The sequence below is a fragment of the Piliocolobus tephrosceles genome, chromosome 21 (genome assembly GCF_002776525.5).
Source record: "Piliocolobus tephrosceles isolate RC106 chromosome 21, ASM277652v3, whole genome shotgun sequence".
Taxonomy (NCBI): Eukaryota; Metazoa; Chordata; class Mammalia; order Primates; family Cercopithecidae; genus Piliocolobus; species Piliocolobus tephrosceles.
In genome coordinates, this window is record NC_045454.1 from 1,858,728 (window position 1) to 1,874,050 (window position 15,323).

The following is a 15,323-nucleotide window of genomic DNA, read 5'->3' on the forward strand; positions in this document are numbered from 1 at the left end:
TGGGATTACGGGTGTGAAGCAACACGGCCGGCCAGAAAAGCCTTTCTCGAAGAGGCAGGTGGAGACAGGAAGGAAGAAGAGAGACGGAGATGGAGGCCAAGAGAAAGAGGCGCTGAGACACTCCGTAGAGGCGAGACCTCCATGTGCGACTCTCCCCCTCTGTGCCTTAGTTTCCTCATCTGTGAAGAGGGGGTTAATGAGCACCCCCAGCCCTCTAAACGCCACGATGTGGATAAAGTGAGCTCATTCACGTGAAGCACAAAGTCAGTGCTAACCATCCTTATTCCCCTCGTTCGTTTTTATGAACACATCAGGGACACAGAGAAAATGATGTTGCCTTCGAGAGAGACAGGGAGGATGAGGGAGAGGCAGGAGCAAGGTGGGGTGAAGACGGGACAGTGGGGACACTGAGACAGTGGCCAGAACTGGGGCCAGGGGCCAGAGCCCTGGACGTCACTGCACAGAGGTGGAGGCGAGAGAGGTGTGCGGGGGGGAGGGGACCCGCAGGCCAGGGTGGAGGCAGCAATGCCACCACAGTGGAGGCATGACCTCATCGCCTCAGGTAAGAGCTCTCTTTCCCTCTCTCTGGCCTGTCACAGCCACCCCTTCCAGGGCCCCCCAGGGGCCCTCCCCAGCACCGGCTCCTGCTGGGACCCAGGCCTCTGACCACTGGGTCTCCGCCCCTCAGGGGGCCTGCTTCCGGCTGAGTCAGTGTGGGGGGCCCAAGTCTGCGTCAGTGAGGGGAGAGCTGACGTAGACCCCCCCCTCAGACCGGCGGGGCCAGCCAAGGTGACTCAGGCCACCAGCTTGGGGGATGGACTAGCCCGAGGGGATAGGGGACTGGCTTGGGGCCAGCTGGGGAGCAAGAACAGGGCTCTGGTAATGCCAGCCCCGTCCCCCTACAGGGACCAGAGCCCCTGCCCCTCCTCCCTCAGACCCCAGAGTCCAGGCTCCCAGGCCCTCCTCCCTCAGACCCAGGAGTCCAGGCCCCAGCCCCTCCTCCCTCAGACCCAGGAGTCTAGACCCCCAGCCCCTCCTCCCTCAGACCCAGGAGTCCAGGTCCCCAAACCCTCCTCCTTCAGACCCTGGAGTCCAGGCCCCCAGCCCCTCCTCCCTCAGACCCAGGAGTCCAGGCCCCAGCCCCTCCTCCCTCAGACCCAGGAGTCCGGGCCCTAATTTCTAGTTCAAGAAAGGTAGAGGAGAATCTTGTGGCCCTTCTACACTGCGGGGAGCATGTATGGGGAAGGTCATGGGTCTGCGACAAATCCGGGGTCCCAGCTGCTGCCAGTTTCCTGTCTCGTCTGGGTCCCCAGCCCTGGGTTGTGGGCTCAGGCTCCATCCCCACAGTGTGGCTGCAGGAGGTACAGGTAGACGGGGCGGGTGCAGAGTGGCAGGGCTGGGAGTTATTGGCACCTCCTGGGTCTGCCCAGGTCAGGGTGGGACACATTGGGCTACTTCTGTGAAAACAAGAGAAACAGAAAGAGAAAGAGATGAAGATCAGAAAAGACCCAGAAGCGGGACTAGGGAATCCCAAGAAAGTGACAGATGACAGAGACAAACAGAGCTGGAGAAACTGGGGCAACAAAGGCCCCGGGAAGCAGCCAGGGCTGTGGAACCCAGGGGAAGCTAGAGACCAGCTTGGAGGCTGGGAAACAGACTGGGCAGCCAGGGCACAAACCCTGGGGTGGTCAGAGCCACTGGGGAGAAGCCACGGGGACGTGGGGGATGACCAGGGAGTCCTGGCTCCCGCGCTGCCCCGGGGGGAAGCTGAGCCGGCAGGGTGTGAGGTCAGCAGGTCCCAGGCTGTGTGTGTGTCCGTCTGTCAGTCCCTGGGGGGTCCTGTCTGGCCTCTGGGGGGTGACGGGGCAGGCCGGCCACAGAGGCAGCCCAAACCTGTCATTAGCGGTGAGGGCCGTGACGGCGGGGCCCCCCCAGTCCCAAGCCACGGTCCAAGGCCAGGCGGCCCCACCCCCCACCCCCTCCTTGATCCCTGAGGAATCCCGGGAATTGGGAAGTGGGCCCAGATGACACAGGAAACGGTCAGCAGCTGCCGGGCCTCAGCCCCACAACCCCTCTGACCCCCACCCCCGGCCCCCTGCAGAGACCCCTCTAACCTGTGTCATCTCTGACGAAGGCAGCCCGGGGCCTACTCAGTACCCACCAGGATGTTTACAGGAGAGATGGGTAACACAGGGAGTCACCCCACGGGGCTTTCTGAGAAATGGGTCTGGTTCCTGGACCATCTGCACAGACCCACAAGTTCAGGCCCCCAGCCCCTCCTCCCTCAGACCCAGGAGTCCAGGTCCCCAGGCCTTCCTCCCTCAGACCCAATTCTGGCTCCCAGCCCCATCCTTCAGACCTGGGAGTCCAGCGCTCAGCCCCTCCTACTTCAGACCCAGAAGTCTGGGACCCCCAACCCCTCCTCCCTCAGACCAGGAGTCCAGACCCTCAGCCCCTCCTCCTTAAGACCCAGGAATCTGGGACCTGCCAGCCCCTCGAGGCTCCCTCAGACCCAGGAGTCCAGGCCCCCAGCCCCTCCTCCCTCAGACCCAGGAGTCCAGGCCCCAGCCCCTCCTCCCTCAGACCCAGGAGTCCAGGCCCAGCCCCTCCTTCCTCAGACCCAGGAGTCCAGGCTCCAGCCCCTCCTCCCTTTAATGCAGGTGTCTGAGTTTCCAACCCCCTTTTCCCTCAGATGCAGGAGTTCTAGCCCAGAGACTGTCCCAGGGGAGCTGAGACTCCCTCCTCACTGTGCTGCAAAGCTGACTGCATGATTTGGGGTGCACTAGGGATTATGGTCCCAACCCAGTCCCTCAGTCCGGCTTCCTCCTCTTGGAAGCCAAGGTTCCTCCCAGTCACTGGGGAGCAGAGGGTGGGAATCAATGTGGAAGCTTCAGGATCTCCATTTGGCTGACTCCCTCCCTCCACTCTCTAACCTCTGTTCACAGATGGGGAAACAGATCTAGGAGGGACATAGAGGCTCCCTGCCCAGGAGCCACCATCACAGTCTCCGAGCAGCTCCAGCCCACCAGGCCCTCAAATCTCAGCAGGGGCCACATGGCCTGTCCCCTTCCCTGTTTTTGTGTGTGTGTGTGTGTGTGTGTGTGTGTGTGTGTGTGTGTTTTGGATTTTTTGGATACAGAGTCTCACTCCTTCGCTGCAACCTCCACCTCCTGGGTTCAAGCAATTCTCCTGCCTCAGTCACCCAAGCAGCTGGGATTATAGGCAAGTAACCACCACGCCCAGCTAATTTTTGTATTTTTAGTAGGGACAGGGTTTCCCTATGTTGGCCAGGTTGGTCTCGAACTCCTGACCTCAGGTGATCCGCCTGCCTCGGCCTCCCAAAATGCTGGGGTTATAGGCATGAGCCACCACGCCCAGCCCTACCGCCTTCCCTGCTAAACATTCCCTAGACAGCAGGCCTCTCGGGGTCCCCTGGACTTAGGCTCCGGCCCCCATTGTCTCATCCCCTTCCAAGGTCTCCTCGTTGCTGGGGTGGGGGGGACCTTCCCCAACAATGGGGCTCAGTGAGGCCTCCCAGCCCCCCTTCCCCTGGTTGCTAAGGCAAAAGACTCCCTAGCAACTGGGTTTCCTGAGCCTTCGGGCCACCCGAATCCACCTTCTCAGGTATCACTTTCCTAAGGAAAGGAATTCCCTAGCAAGACCTCCCAGTTCCCCACCCCACAGGGCACCCTGGATAATATGGAGACACACCCCAGATCCCCACGCCCTCCCAGACTTCTCTTTCCCGCCATAAGTTGCCAAGGAAGCTCTTCTAAACCTGAGATGCCCCCCGTCTCCCACCAGGTACCTAAAGAATCAACACCCTAGACCAGGCATGGCCAGGCTGGTGTGAAGCCCCCCCACCCCCCTTCATTCCCGCTGCTGCGGGGCCTCCCTAGCAACAGAACTCAGAATCCTGGGGCCTGGCGGGCAGGCGGGCGGGGCCGGTTGCTGGGGTGATGTCCTGTAAGGCCTCTTCCCACAGCGGCCCCAGGGGTCTGGGGAGGCGACATGTTGGGCTCTGGGATCCCAGCGCTGGGTCTGCTTCTGCTCCTGCAGGGCTCAGCAGGTGAGGGGTTGGTGAGGCTGGGAGCTGAGGAGGGGCGCCCGGCCCTACACAGCCCTAACGCTGCCCTTCCTCTCACAGACGGAAATGGAATCCAGGGATTCTTCTATCCATGGAGTGAGCAGCGGCTGAAATACGGGGTCACCCAGGGGGAGGAGCCCAGATCAGATCCCTGGATCTGAGGGAGGAGGGGCTGGGCCTGGACTCCTGGGTCTGAGGGAGGAGGGGCTGGGCCTGGACTCTGAGGCCTGGACCCACTCCACTGAGGGAGTGGGTCTGGACTCCTAGGTCTAAGGGAGCCTCAAGGGTCTGGGGGGTCCCGGAGTCCTGGGTCTGAGGGAGGAGGGCTGGACCTGGACCCCTGGGTCTGAGGGATTCCTGGGTCTGAGGGAGGAGGGGCTGGACGTGGACCCCTGGGTCTGAGGGAGGAGGGGCTGGGCCTGGACCCCCGGGTCTGAGAAAGGAGGGTCTGGACTCCTGGGTCTGAGGGAGGAGGGGCTGGGGTCCTGGACCCCTGGGTCTGAGGGATTCCTGGGTCTGAGGGAGGAGGGCTGGGCCTGGACCCCTGGGGTCCTGCACAGAGTAAGCACCAGGAAGGCGCCCAGGAGCATGGCCTGGGCATCCCGTGTGTGAGGGCTTTGGCGCGGAGCACGGTGATGAAGCCACTGGCGGTTGGTCCCCAGGCTGTGAGGGTGACATATGGGACCGGGAGAGCTGTGGGGGCCAGGCGGCCATCGAGAGCCCCAACCTCTGCCTGCGCCTCCGGTGCTGCTACCGTGATGGGGTCTGCTACCACCAGCGTCCCGACGGTGAGGGCTCCTGGTCCCAGGTCCTTGGGGCGTGGGTGTGGTGGCCGGGAGCCCCGGGTCTTAACCCTGCCTCCCTTGTCCAGAAAACATGCGGAGGAAGCACATGTGGGCGCTGGGCTGGGCCTGCGGCGGTCTCCTCCTCCTGAGCTGCAGCATCTGCTTGTTCTGGCGAGTGGGCCTGGGATGGGGCGGGTGCCTGCACCCCCAAGGGGAGGGTCCGGCCACGGGCAGGGGCTGAGCCGTCCGCTCCCTGCAGGTGGGCCAAGCGCCGGGACGTGCTGCATATGCCTGGCTTCCTGGCGGGTCAGTGCGACCTGTCCAAGTCAGTCTCGCTGCTCTCCAAGCACCGAGGGACCAAGAAGACGCCGTCGGTGGGCAGCGCGCCGGTCGCCCTGTCCAAAGAGTCCAAGGATGCGGAGGGGGCCACCGAGGGGGAAGGGACAGAAGAGGGTGAGGAGACGGAGGGCGAGGAAGACGAGGATTAGGGGCGTCCCCGGGGGACTGCTCAATACAGTTATGGTGGACGGATGCGTGTTCTCTTCTCTGAGAGCTGTGGGGAGCAGGGGGCATGGTGCACACAGAGGCGAGGGTAACAGGTGGGGGCTGGAGGGGGTTTGGGGATGGAAGCTCAGGGGGCCCCAGGCTGTGGCCATGGGGGTGTGAGCTGAGGGGGACCCTGGAATGAGAGAGATCTGGGAGGTAAGTGGGGAGGATCTGAGCTGAGGGGGATCTGCGCTCATGGGGGTGTCCTGGGCTGTGATCATGGGAGCCCTGGACTGAGGGGATAGAGGTGTACGAGTGCTGGAGTGCGGGTCTGAAATGAGGGAATTGGGGATATGTGGGGGTGGCGGGGTCTGAGAGGTGCCTGGACTGGGCGGGGGCAGGAGCATGCCACAGCCATGGAAACGTGCCCCTCAGTCTCCTCCATGGAGTGCCAGTGACCGACAGTACCCCCCGGCCGCCACCCCAGATGCACCTAGATTACCATGGGCTGCTCTCCACCAGTAACAGCATGGCGAGGCAAGGGGTGGGGGTTCCGGGCACAGGCGCCTTCTCAAAGGGCAAGGGCCTCCCTCATGGACGATGACTTCAGCTCCCAACTCCCCAGTGGCCAGTGGCAATTTTCCTGGAGGTGCGCTACAGTCTAACACTCGTCCTACCCATTGCTCCCTCCCTGTCCCTGCACCAAGCTACCCTTCAAAAGTGTTTCCCCAATAAATATCTTGCAAGTCCAATTTGTCTCCGTGTCTGCTTCTCAGAGAACCCAAACTCACACAGCGATGTCGGGGTAGAGTGGAGGGGTCTGGGCTGAGATCCTTATCCCCCGGGTCCCTCCCTGGTCCCCTCTGAGAAGGGGCCAGTATAAGGCTGGGCTCCTACATCCCCAGGGCTCCTGGTCTCCCCAGGGCAGGGGCAGCCTCACCTCAGGTGTGGCCAGGCCCACCTGGGTGCTAGAAGGAAGCAAGCCCTCTTGTCTCCGTTCCCACCCCAGCAGGGTCCCTCTCCCAGACAAACATGCAGCGTGGAGGCAAATCTGCTTTTTATCCAAGTGAGAAGGGAGGGGGGACAGGGAGCATCCTGCTGGCCACGGATGTAGAGGCAGCTGCACACTGCAGTCCGGTCCTGACAGCTGGAGCCGAGGGGTTGTCTGCAGGAGGGAGGGTGGAGTGAGTGATGGCTCAGGAACCCCTCCCTTCCCTGTGTTCCGGGCTCTCTGCCTGGGGGGCAGAGGCAGGGAGCCCCGTCCACCCACCCTTGCCCCTCACATGGACTCAACACTTGTTCCTTCGTCCCTGCATGCCCCCATTTGCTAAGAGTGTGCATGCGTGTGTGCCTTTAACGCACTGGAATCCATGGGTAGAGGACTGGGAATGCAAGCCAGGGAGAGGCAGAAACGGGGAGATGCAAAAGAGAGAGGGAGACGCAGACATGCAGAAGGGGAAAGACAGAAGCACAGGGACAAAGAAAGAGACCTGGGAGACAGAGACACAGAGACAGAGTGAGAGAGAGGGACACAGGCAGACACAGAGAGGACAGAGGCAGAGGGAGGCCAGGCATGGTGGCCCTCATCTCAGACCCTCACCCCAGCACTTTGGTTGCAGGCAGGAGGATCACTTGAGCCCAGGAGTTTGACACCAGCCTGGGTAACATAGGAAGACCCCGTCTCCGGTACCTGTAGTCCCAGCTCCTTGGGAGGCTGAGGTGGGAGGATCGCTTGAGCCCAGGAGGTCGAGGCTGCAGTGAGCTGTGATTGTACCACTGCGCTCCAGCCTGGACAACAGAGCGATGGGGGTGGCTCTGCCTGGCTACTCATGGTGGTCTCAGAGGTTGTGGGGGCTGCCAGAGCTAGAACCTGTGGGTCCCTCTGCTCAAATTCAGATTCTCTGTCTTTCATGTGCTGGAAGCTGCTTGTTCTCCCCAGTAAGCAAGTTTTGGTTTTCAATAGGCCCATTTTCCTCGTAAGTGGGGCCTACGTTCAAGTCAGTGTGGTCTGAGTCTTTGGTGGAGGCTCCAAGAGTGGAGGCCTGTGCAGCTGTGCTAGATGTTTAAGTTGCGTAAAGGATTTTCTTTTCTCTTTTTTTGAGATGGAGTCTCGCTCCGTTGCCCAGGCTGGAATGCAGTGGCACGATCTTGGTTCACTGCAACCCCTGCCTCCCAGGTTCAAGTGATACTCCTGCCTCAGCCTCCCTAGTAGCTGGGATTACAGGTGTCCGCCACCACGCCTGGCTAATTTTTGTATTTTTAGTAGAGATGGGGTTTCGCCATGGTTGCCAGGTTGGTCTCGAACTCCTGACCTCAGGTGATCCACCTGCCTCGACCTCCTAAAGTGCTGGAATTACAGGTGTGAGCCACCGTGCCTGACCTCATAAAGGATTTTCTTTTCTTTTTTTTTTTTTTTTGAGATGGGGTCTCGCTCTGCTGCTCAGGCTGGAGTGCAGTGGTGTGATCTTGGCTCCCTGCAGCCTCTGCCTCCCAGGTTCAAGCAATTCTCCCACCTCAGCCTCCCAAAGTGCTGGGATTACAGACATGAGCCACTGTGCTCAGCCAGGATTTCCAAAGGTAACAGTATCTACAGGTGCTTACTTTTGCATTTTATGCCAAGCTTCATGTTAGCTTACGCTTCACCCGTGCAAATAGATGTTCATGCTTTCTTATACCAGTTCCTCCACTGAACCACAGCATGTAGCATATGACTGGGGCGACTACTTCTTCAAATCTCACAAAGAATAATATATAACTGGAAGCATTCTGGATGCATAGGAGAAAAGTTAATTCTAGCTGGGTGTGGTGGTTCATGCCTGTAATCCCAGCACTTTTGGTGGCTGAAGCTGGCGGATCACCTGAGGTTGGGAGTTCAAGACCAACCTGACCAACATGGAGAAACCCCATCTCTACTAAAAATACAAAATTAGCCAAGTGTGGTGGCGCATGCCTGTAATCCCAGCTACTTGGGAGGCTGAGGCAAGAGAATTGCTTGAACTCGGGAGGCAGAGGTTGCAGTGAGCCGAGATTGTGCCATTGCACTCCAGCCTGGGTAACAAGAGTGAAACTCCGTCTCAAAAAAAAAAAAAAGTTAATTATTTACCTACATAAAATGTCCTAAGATAGTAGAGTTTAATTATTTTACCAAACCCCTATTTGAGAGATGGATTCAGTCACCCATCCATCCATGTGCCAATAAATGCATCCATCCACTCACCTGTGTACCTATCACTCAGCCTCAACCATCTGTCCAACCACCCATTCACCATCTTCCTATCTATCCAGAGAGCACGCACAAGCTGGGCGAACCCCGACTGTCCTATGGATAGTCCTATGGACCAGCCGACACCCCTGCCCCAAGGAGTTCCCAAGTGTAACCACAAGTTAAGGTGCCCCGGGGAAGTGACACAGGCACCCTCATTCCTTTTGTTCAGTAGGAGTCTCTGAGACCTCCCTAGTACCATGCTGCATGGGTGAGGCCGAAGACACAGAAATAACAGGAAAGGCTCTTGTCCCTTTATCAGGCAAGGCTCCCTCCCCAACCATATCCATTCATGGTCCATTCACCAATCCACCACCTAACCACATCTACCCATTAAACAACCCATCCAGCCATCAATCCAACCACAGCTCAGCATCAACTAACCCATGCATTCACCCATCCACTGCCCACCCATCTATCCATTCACCCATCCATCCATCAAACAACTCATCCATCCGTCCATCCACCCATCCATCTACCCATCCAGCCATCCAGCCATCCATTCTTCCATCCATGTATCCAGCCATCCTTCCACCTCCCTACCCAACCATCAACCTTCCCTGATTTCACACTTTTTGCTGGGCAACGCTAGGAACAAGGACACTAGGGACCTAGGTCTTACCCTCAAGGCACTCCCTGTCAGGTGGGAGAGACAGTAACCACGTAGACACAGCACATGGTCATACAAGCAGCAAGAGAGGTCGCTCAGACAACATGAAGACCCAGAGAAGGCCAGAGAAATTGAATTAAATCTTAAACACATGAGAAGTTTTCTGGGCGGTGTGGAGACAGCCAAGGGCACTCCTGGTAAAGAGAAGAGCAGGAACAGGGACCAACTGGCCATCTGTGGACTGAGAGACACCATTAGTGCAGAGAGGCAGGAGAAATAGGGCCAAAATATGGGGGGTCCACAGGCCAGTGAGTGCTTCAGTTTAACCGAAAGTGAAGAGGGAGCCACGGTAGGTCTTTGAGCAGAGGCAGGCTAACTGGAAAGGTGCGTTTAGGAAAGAGATAGAAGGTAGAGGGGAAAGGTGAGTGAATGTGTTGTGGCTTCACTTCTCCTGTCTCAGTTGGTCCTTCTGACTCCTCCTTTCCTAGGACTACAGGTCAGGAGAATCCCAGCTCCTCTACCTACATGTTGTGTGGCCTTGGGCAAAAGTGGAGCCTTTCTGAGCTTCAGTTTCCTCCACTGCAGAATGGGGATGGTAATAGCAGTGACCTTGGAGACCCAGTTACATCGAGAGGATTAAATCGGGCCTGGGCTGGGCTCGGTGGCTCACGCCTGTAATCCCAGCACTTTGGGAGGCTAAGGAGAACAGATTGCATGAGTTCAGGAGTTCGAGACCAGCCTGGCCCACATGGTAAAACCCCATCTCTTCTAAAAATACAAAAATTAGCCCGGCAAGGTGGTGCACACCTGTACTCCCAGCTATTTGGGAGGCTGAGGTGGGAGGATTGCTTGAGCCTAGGAGGTCGAGGCTGCCGTGAGCTGAGATCACACCACTGCACTCCAGCCTGAGTGACAGTAAGAGATCCTGTCTCAAAACAACCCCAAACGACAACAACAAAACAGAACAAAAAAATGGGGCCTGGTGCACCTGGAGGCTGGGGCAAGTGTGGCTCTCCCCGTGCGGGGGGCCTGTGTGACTCGGCCCCCACACTTCCCATCTCCAGGGGCAGGGTCTCACACCCTTCCCCACGTCTGCACCTGTGCCTGCTGTCTCTGCGGTTCTCCGCCAGAGTCTGCCCGTCCCGGTCTCCACCCCGCCCTGGGACTCTACTTCCCCATGGCCGCTCTCTGTCTCCATTTGTCCATCGCTCCCCGGTCTGTCTCCGCTCCCGTCCCTCCCTCGGTCCCTCCGTCTCCCCGCACTGCCCCGCCCGCCCCTCACCTGGGCCTCACTCGCTGCCCGCGCCCGCCGCCCCGGGCCCGGCCTCGAGCGTGGCGAGCTGCAGGCGCACGCGGCGGGAGCCTGCGGGCGGCGGGGGCGCGCGGGCTGCTCGGCGCACTCTCCGGGAGCCGGGCGCGGGGCGCTGGCCCGCGGCGGCGGGCGCCGACCAGCGGCGGGAGAGCTTGCGCGCCAGGCGGGCGAGCGCCGAGGGCCGCAGGCCGTAGTCGCGCTCCAGCTCCTGGCGCGAGATCTCGATGTTGCCGGTGTACCAGAGGATCCAGCCCAGCAGGCTCAGGAACACCAGCAGCGCGCCCGAGTAGATGAGCAGGTCCCCGAAGTCGCGGCCGCGCACCTGCAGCTGCGCGAACACGCCAGTCAACAGCGCCGCCATGCCTGCCACGTCCAGCGCCACGGCCAGCAGCAGCGCCATCCGGCAGCGGCCCAGGCCAGCCGCGGGTGCGGGCGCGACCGCCGGCGCGGACGGTGCACCCGGCGGGGTCCCCTGCGAGGTGCACACCGCTGGCGCCGCCGCCATGGCCCTGCACCGCCGCTGCTGGCGTCCAGAGAGAGCGTTCTGGGGTGCGGCCCGGCCCGGGGCGGGGTCAGGGGATGGCGCCAGGTGTGCCAAGCTCCCGCCTGGTCACCTGAGCCCGGTTGGGCGCAAACCGGCCCGGCCGGGGTTACCCCGGCCGTGGTTTCCGTGCAGGGGCTATTGCTGAGAGGCCTGCGCCGGTGGTAGCCAGGCGCACAGCCAAGGGTGCCTCAGGGGCCGTGCCACCCAGGGAGGTCACACATGGCCAAAAATCAGGGCATTTCCGTGGTGGCAGCGTGGGACACTCGGAGCCGGGCGTGGCGTTGTTTCTGCTCAGTGTCCGCCTCCCGAAGCCAGTGCAGATCAGACAGTGCAGATCAGACAAGGCCCTTAGACGCCAAGGAGCTCTGGGACGCGAGAACCAGCAGTCGGGATGGTCTAAGAGGGGAAGCTCGGGGCTCAGCGGAAGCTGAGTTTCCTTTACTCGGAGAGTGTCTTCTGGAGTCTCCTGTGTGCCCAGCGAATGAAGCCAAGAGCACAAAGACGGACGAGACCCATCAGGTCCAGAGCGCACCCGTGGAGGAGGCTGGGCGAACCCCGACTGTCCTATGGATAGTCCTATGGACCAGACAAGGCCCCTGCCCCAAAGAGTTCCCAGGTGTAACCACAAATTAAGGAGCCCTGGGGAGGTGACACAGGCACCCTCATTACTTTTGTTCAGCAGGAGTCTCTGAGGCCTCCCCAGCACCATGCCGCGTGGGTGAGGTCGAGGACACAGAGAGAGAGCAGGCGAGGCTCCTGCCCCTTTAGGGTGGCCCTGACAACGGATCATAACCTCCTAGAGAGCTGACGGGGTGTGACAGGCTCACTGCAGGCTGGAGGCACAGGTGGAGGGCAGGGAAGAGGACTGGCAAATCTATAGAATCCTAAGGGGCGCCAACAGCAGCCACATACAAATCTCCCTCCCTGCAAACAACTCTCCCTTAGAGGGCATCCGCGCTCCCCTGGGGTGGCAGTCTGCGAGAAGTTTCGTGTAGGTTCTCCCCAGGCTTAAACAGTTTAAAAGTTTTATTTCAAGAAAACTCTGGGGAGGGCGAACTGCAAGGGGCCTGCCGAGATTAGCCGAGGGATTCCGAATGAAGACGGAGTGTTTCCGAAGAGACATACTTCTCCGAAGAGCGTTTCCGGAGGGTTCCGAAAATGCCCGAGCGGGCCTCGGCGCCCTCATTGGCCATCACCGCGAGGGCTTACGAAGACCCGAAATATGCAAAGGCGCCGGGGCTAGGCTTTAATAGTTCACGCATTCACCAGTTCGTTCATAAAACAAACGTTTGTTGAGCGCCCATCATATGCCAATCACAGTGACAAGAGCTGGGTGAGCAATACCGGAGAGACAAAGATGAGGCATGGGTCCCAGGGCCTCTCGAATTGGAGCCACTCAGAAATCCAGCGGTGGAGTTCCGAAAACTTCCGAACGGTCCTCGGATCACGCTCTCGGCTAACCGAAGAGTTCCGAATATTCCCGAGCGTTGAGCGATTGGTGGGCGGAAGTAGCCGAACATCATCGAGCCTCCTCGGAGGTGGGGACCGACAACTCCCGTTGCGCCCGCCCAGAGAGGAAGCGGAAATGCGTGTGCGGTATTAAAGGCGTCGTCCCGCCCCCTCCCAACTTCTTTAGGTCTCAGGTCGCCGCTGCGAGAAGAGGTGAGCGTCCGTCCTGTTAGTGTGGCCGCCATCTCGCGCCCGCCGCCCACTCCCTCGCAGCCCTGTGCCTGCCTTCTCCCCTTGCGCCTCGAGGGTCCTTGGCGGACCCCAGCCCCACCCCCTGAAGTCGTTGTGAATTCTCAAGTTATTTTCCCCTCACTCTCCCGGAAGTTAGTCTCGGCTGCCTCAGTTCGGTCCCGCCGCCTTAGGTCACTTAGTCCCGCCTGACAGAGTTCTAGGTCGCTGTCTGCCTTCAGGGGCCTCCCATTCACCCAAGTTCCCAGTCGCTGTCTTCCTCTGCTGTCCTAGCGGGGCCCCAGGCCCAACGCCGGTTTAGTTCTCAGCATCTGACGCTTTCCACGTGCCCGTTTCCCCGCAGCCGCCGCCATGTCTGCGCATCTGCAATGGATGGTCGTGCGGAACTGCTCCAGTTTCCTGATCAAGAGGAATAAGCAGACCTACAGTACGGTAAGTGGGGCCCGGATGCGTGGCTCCTGCGGGAGGAGGGTCCTGGGTCCCTGACCCTGGGTCAGCGGGCGGGACCTTCGTATGTCTCCGGGTCCCATCTTCACGATTCCTTGTGCCGCCTCCTTCCCAGGAGCCCAATAACTTGAAGGCCCGCAATTCCTTCCGCTACAACGGGCTGATTCACCGCAAGACCGTGGGCGTGGAGCCGGCAGCCGACGGCAAAGGGGTCGTGGTGGTCATTAAGCGGAGATCCGGTGAGTTTTGTCTGGTTTGGGCCGGAGAGCGGCCCCTTTCCCGGGGCAGGGAGCTGTGATTTTTTACTGTCAGGCAGGAAGAGTGATAACTGCCATTGCGGCGGGCGTCCCTGGCGCCAGGGTGTTGGTCTGGGAACCGGCTTCCCTCTCGGGCCGACTCATTGTGAGCCGCGCGCGTCCTTACCTGTAAAGTGGAGAAACGAAAACGGACCTGAACTTCCCCGGTGGTGGTTGAGAGTGAAGGCACGGGGTTGATGTTTTCAGATGAAATCCTCAAAGCAAGTCAGGGTGGCGGTGGATGGCTTCATCCCACAGGTGGGAAAAGTGAGGCACAATAGGGGAGGGGCCCTCGCTACCACACCTAGAAGGGGACAGGCTGGGTTGGTCGCAGCCATTGGACCCATTCCGCCTGTGTAGGTCAGAGGCCTTGAGGAGCCCACTCCATACGTTCTGCTGTCAGGTGCAGGCCTTTTTGGGGGATTCCCTGAGTGTTCATGGGAGTTGGGGGCGACTGAAGGAGGAGTCCAACTTCACATGTGTTCTTGCCAGGGCTGTGTTTTCTTCTTTTAGGGTGAGTTTTTTTCAGGTCTTTGATTGGAACTGCTTCAGAGCCAAGGGTCCATTGATTCAATGGCAGCAGCAGTCTTGGCTAGTGATCCTCCTGCCTCAGGGACACGTAGTCCAGGCAGCAGGCAGTTGCTGGGGACCCCGTTTTGGGGTGTCCTGAAAGCTTTCCCCTCTTGGATTGCTGAATACATGGGTGGCCCTTCCTAGACGAAGGGACTGGATTGAGGGAGGCTGGGCCTCTCGGCCAAGCTGATGTTTAGCCACTGCTGTGGGGACGGGCCTGGGGGTCTTGGGAAGTTGTTCATACCCATTGCCAGGAGCGTGGGCTCTGGCCAGACCTGGATCAGACCCTAACTGAAGCAGCAGCTCCCTGGCATGGGAAAGGAGTGTTTTCGTGGTGGACAGAATTGGGCTACGAGTGTGACAAGCTGTGTCCTCAGTACTCTGTGATGAGTGAGCCTCTGTTAAATGGACAGGTGGGGAAACAGCCACCTGCTGGCCTGCCCAGGGTGCTCAGCTTCTCAGTGTGAGACTGTCCACACCTGCGAGTTGCGCTAAAGGTGCAGGTTAGGTGGACTGACCCCAGGACCTCCCTGACCCCCAACCAGGCCAGCGGAAGCCTGCCACCTCCTATGTGCGGACCACCATCAACAAGAACGCTCGCGCCACGCTCAGCAGCATCAGACACATGATCCGCAAGAACAAGTACCGCCCCGACCTGCGCATGGTGAGCTGGGGTTTGGGGGTCAGGCTGGGGGGTGCCCCGTGCTGTGGGGGAGGGCCTCCTACTACTGGTTGCATATGGGCTGGAGAGGGATGGATTCTTGCTTTCATCCTACTCCCCACCCCCAGCATGGGCCTAGGGGACAGCTTGCGGAGTGTGTGAGCTGAGCCTTGCTCTGCCCCCGCCCCGACCCCCTCCAGGCAGCCATCCGCAGGGCCAGCGCCATCCTGCGCAGCCAGAAGCCTGTGATGGTGAAGAGGAAGCGGACCCGCCCCACCAAGAGCTCCTGAGCCCCCTGCCCCCAAAGCAATAAAGAGTCAGCTGGCTTTCTCACCTACCTGGCCTGGGCCTCCCTTTGTGAAGCGCTCTGGGGAGCTCTGGCCCTGTGTGTTGTCATTCAGGCCATGTCATCAAAACTCTGCGTGTCACCTTGTCCATGTGGAGGTGATGTCAATGGCTGGCCATGGAGGAGAGGCGGGGTAGCTGCCTTGGCCCTGGTTGGGTCAAGGGTCATTGTCTTCATGGAAAAAGCTTGCTGACTTGTGATCGAGACCTACTGTCC

At 59.8% G+C, this 15,323-nt stretch overlaps 3 protein-coding genes across 3 annotated transcripts; 2 read left to right on the plus strand and 1 right to left on the minus strand.

Moving 5' to 3' along the window:
* Positions 1-3,989: 3,989 nt before the first annotated feature.
* On the plus strand, positions 3,990-5,403 carry TMEM190 (transmembrane protein 190). Its single transcript, XM_023184260.1, has 5 exons — positions 3,990-4,069; positions 4,148-4,183; positions 4,750-4,875; positions 4,959-5,043; positions 5,132-5,403. The coding sequence occupies exons 1-5, from the start codon at positions 4,012-4,014 to the stop codon at positions 5,358-5,360; spliced, it is 534 nt and encodes a 177-aa protein (XP_023040028.1). The 5' UTR covers positions 3,990-4,011; the 3' UTR covers positions 5,361-5,403.
* A 998-nt stretch (positions 5,404-6,401) lies between these two features.
* Positions 6,402-11,444, minus strand: TMEM238 (transmembrane protein 238). The gene is made up of 2 exons (XM_023184258.2): positions 10,513-11,444; positions 6,402-6,523 (listed from the first exon to the last, which is right to left on the minus strand). The coding sequence occupies exon 1, from the start codon at positions 11,045-11,047 to the stop codon at positions 10,520-10,522; it is 528 nt and encodes a 175-aa protein (XP_023040026.1). The 5' UTR covers positions 11,048-11,444; the 3' UTR covers positions 6,402-6,523; positions 10,513-10,519.
* Positions 11,445-12,662: 1,218 nt separating this feature from the next.
* On the plus strand, positions 12,663-15,098 carry RPL28 (ribosomal protein L28). The gene is made up of 5 exons (XM_023184256.1): positions 12,663-12,748; positions 13,128-13,216; positions 13,347-13,470; positions 14,646-14,764; positions 14,962-15,098. Exons 2-5 carry the CDS (start codon positions 13,136-13,138, stop codon positions 15,049-15,051), a joined length of 414 nt encoding a protein of 137 aa, XP_023040024.1. The 5' UTR covers positions 12,663-12,748; positions 13,128-13,135; the 3' UTR covers positions 15,052-15,098.
* The last annotated feature ends 225 nt before the right edge of the window (positions 15,099-15,323 follow it).

Excerpts from the sequence above, each read along its gene's own strand:
- RPL28 (XM_023184256.1), top strand. The coding sequence starts at position 13,136 with ATGTCTGCGCATCTGCAATGGATGGTCGTGCGGAACTGCTCCAGTTTC. Across the intron at positions 13,217-13,346 it reads ATAAGCAGACCTACAGTACG|GAGCCCAATAACTTGAAGGC; the intron begins GTAAGTGGGGCC and ends CCTCCTTCCCAG. Across the intron at positions 13,471-14,645 it reads GGTCATTAAGCGGAGATCCG|GCCAGCGGAAGCCTGCCACC; the intron begins GTGAGTTTTGTC and ends ACCCCCAACCAG.
- TMEM238 (XM_023184258.2), bottom strand. The coding sequence starts at position 11,047 with ATGGCGGCGGCGCCAGCGGTGTGCACCTCGCAGGGGACCCCGCCGGGT.
- TMEM190 (XM_023184260.1), top strand. The coding sequence starts at position 4,012 with ATGTTGGGCTCTGGGATCCCAGCGCTGGGTCTGCTTCTGCTCCTGCAG. Across the intron at positions 4,070-4,147 it reads GCTCCTGCAGGGCTCAGCAG|ACGGAAATGGAATCCAGGGA; the intron begins GTGAGGGGTTGG and ends TTCCTCTCACAG. Across the intron at positions 4,184-4,749 it reads GGGATTCTTCTATCCATGGA|GCTGTGAGGGTGACATATGG; the intron begins GTGAGCAGCGGC and ends GTTGGTCCCCAG.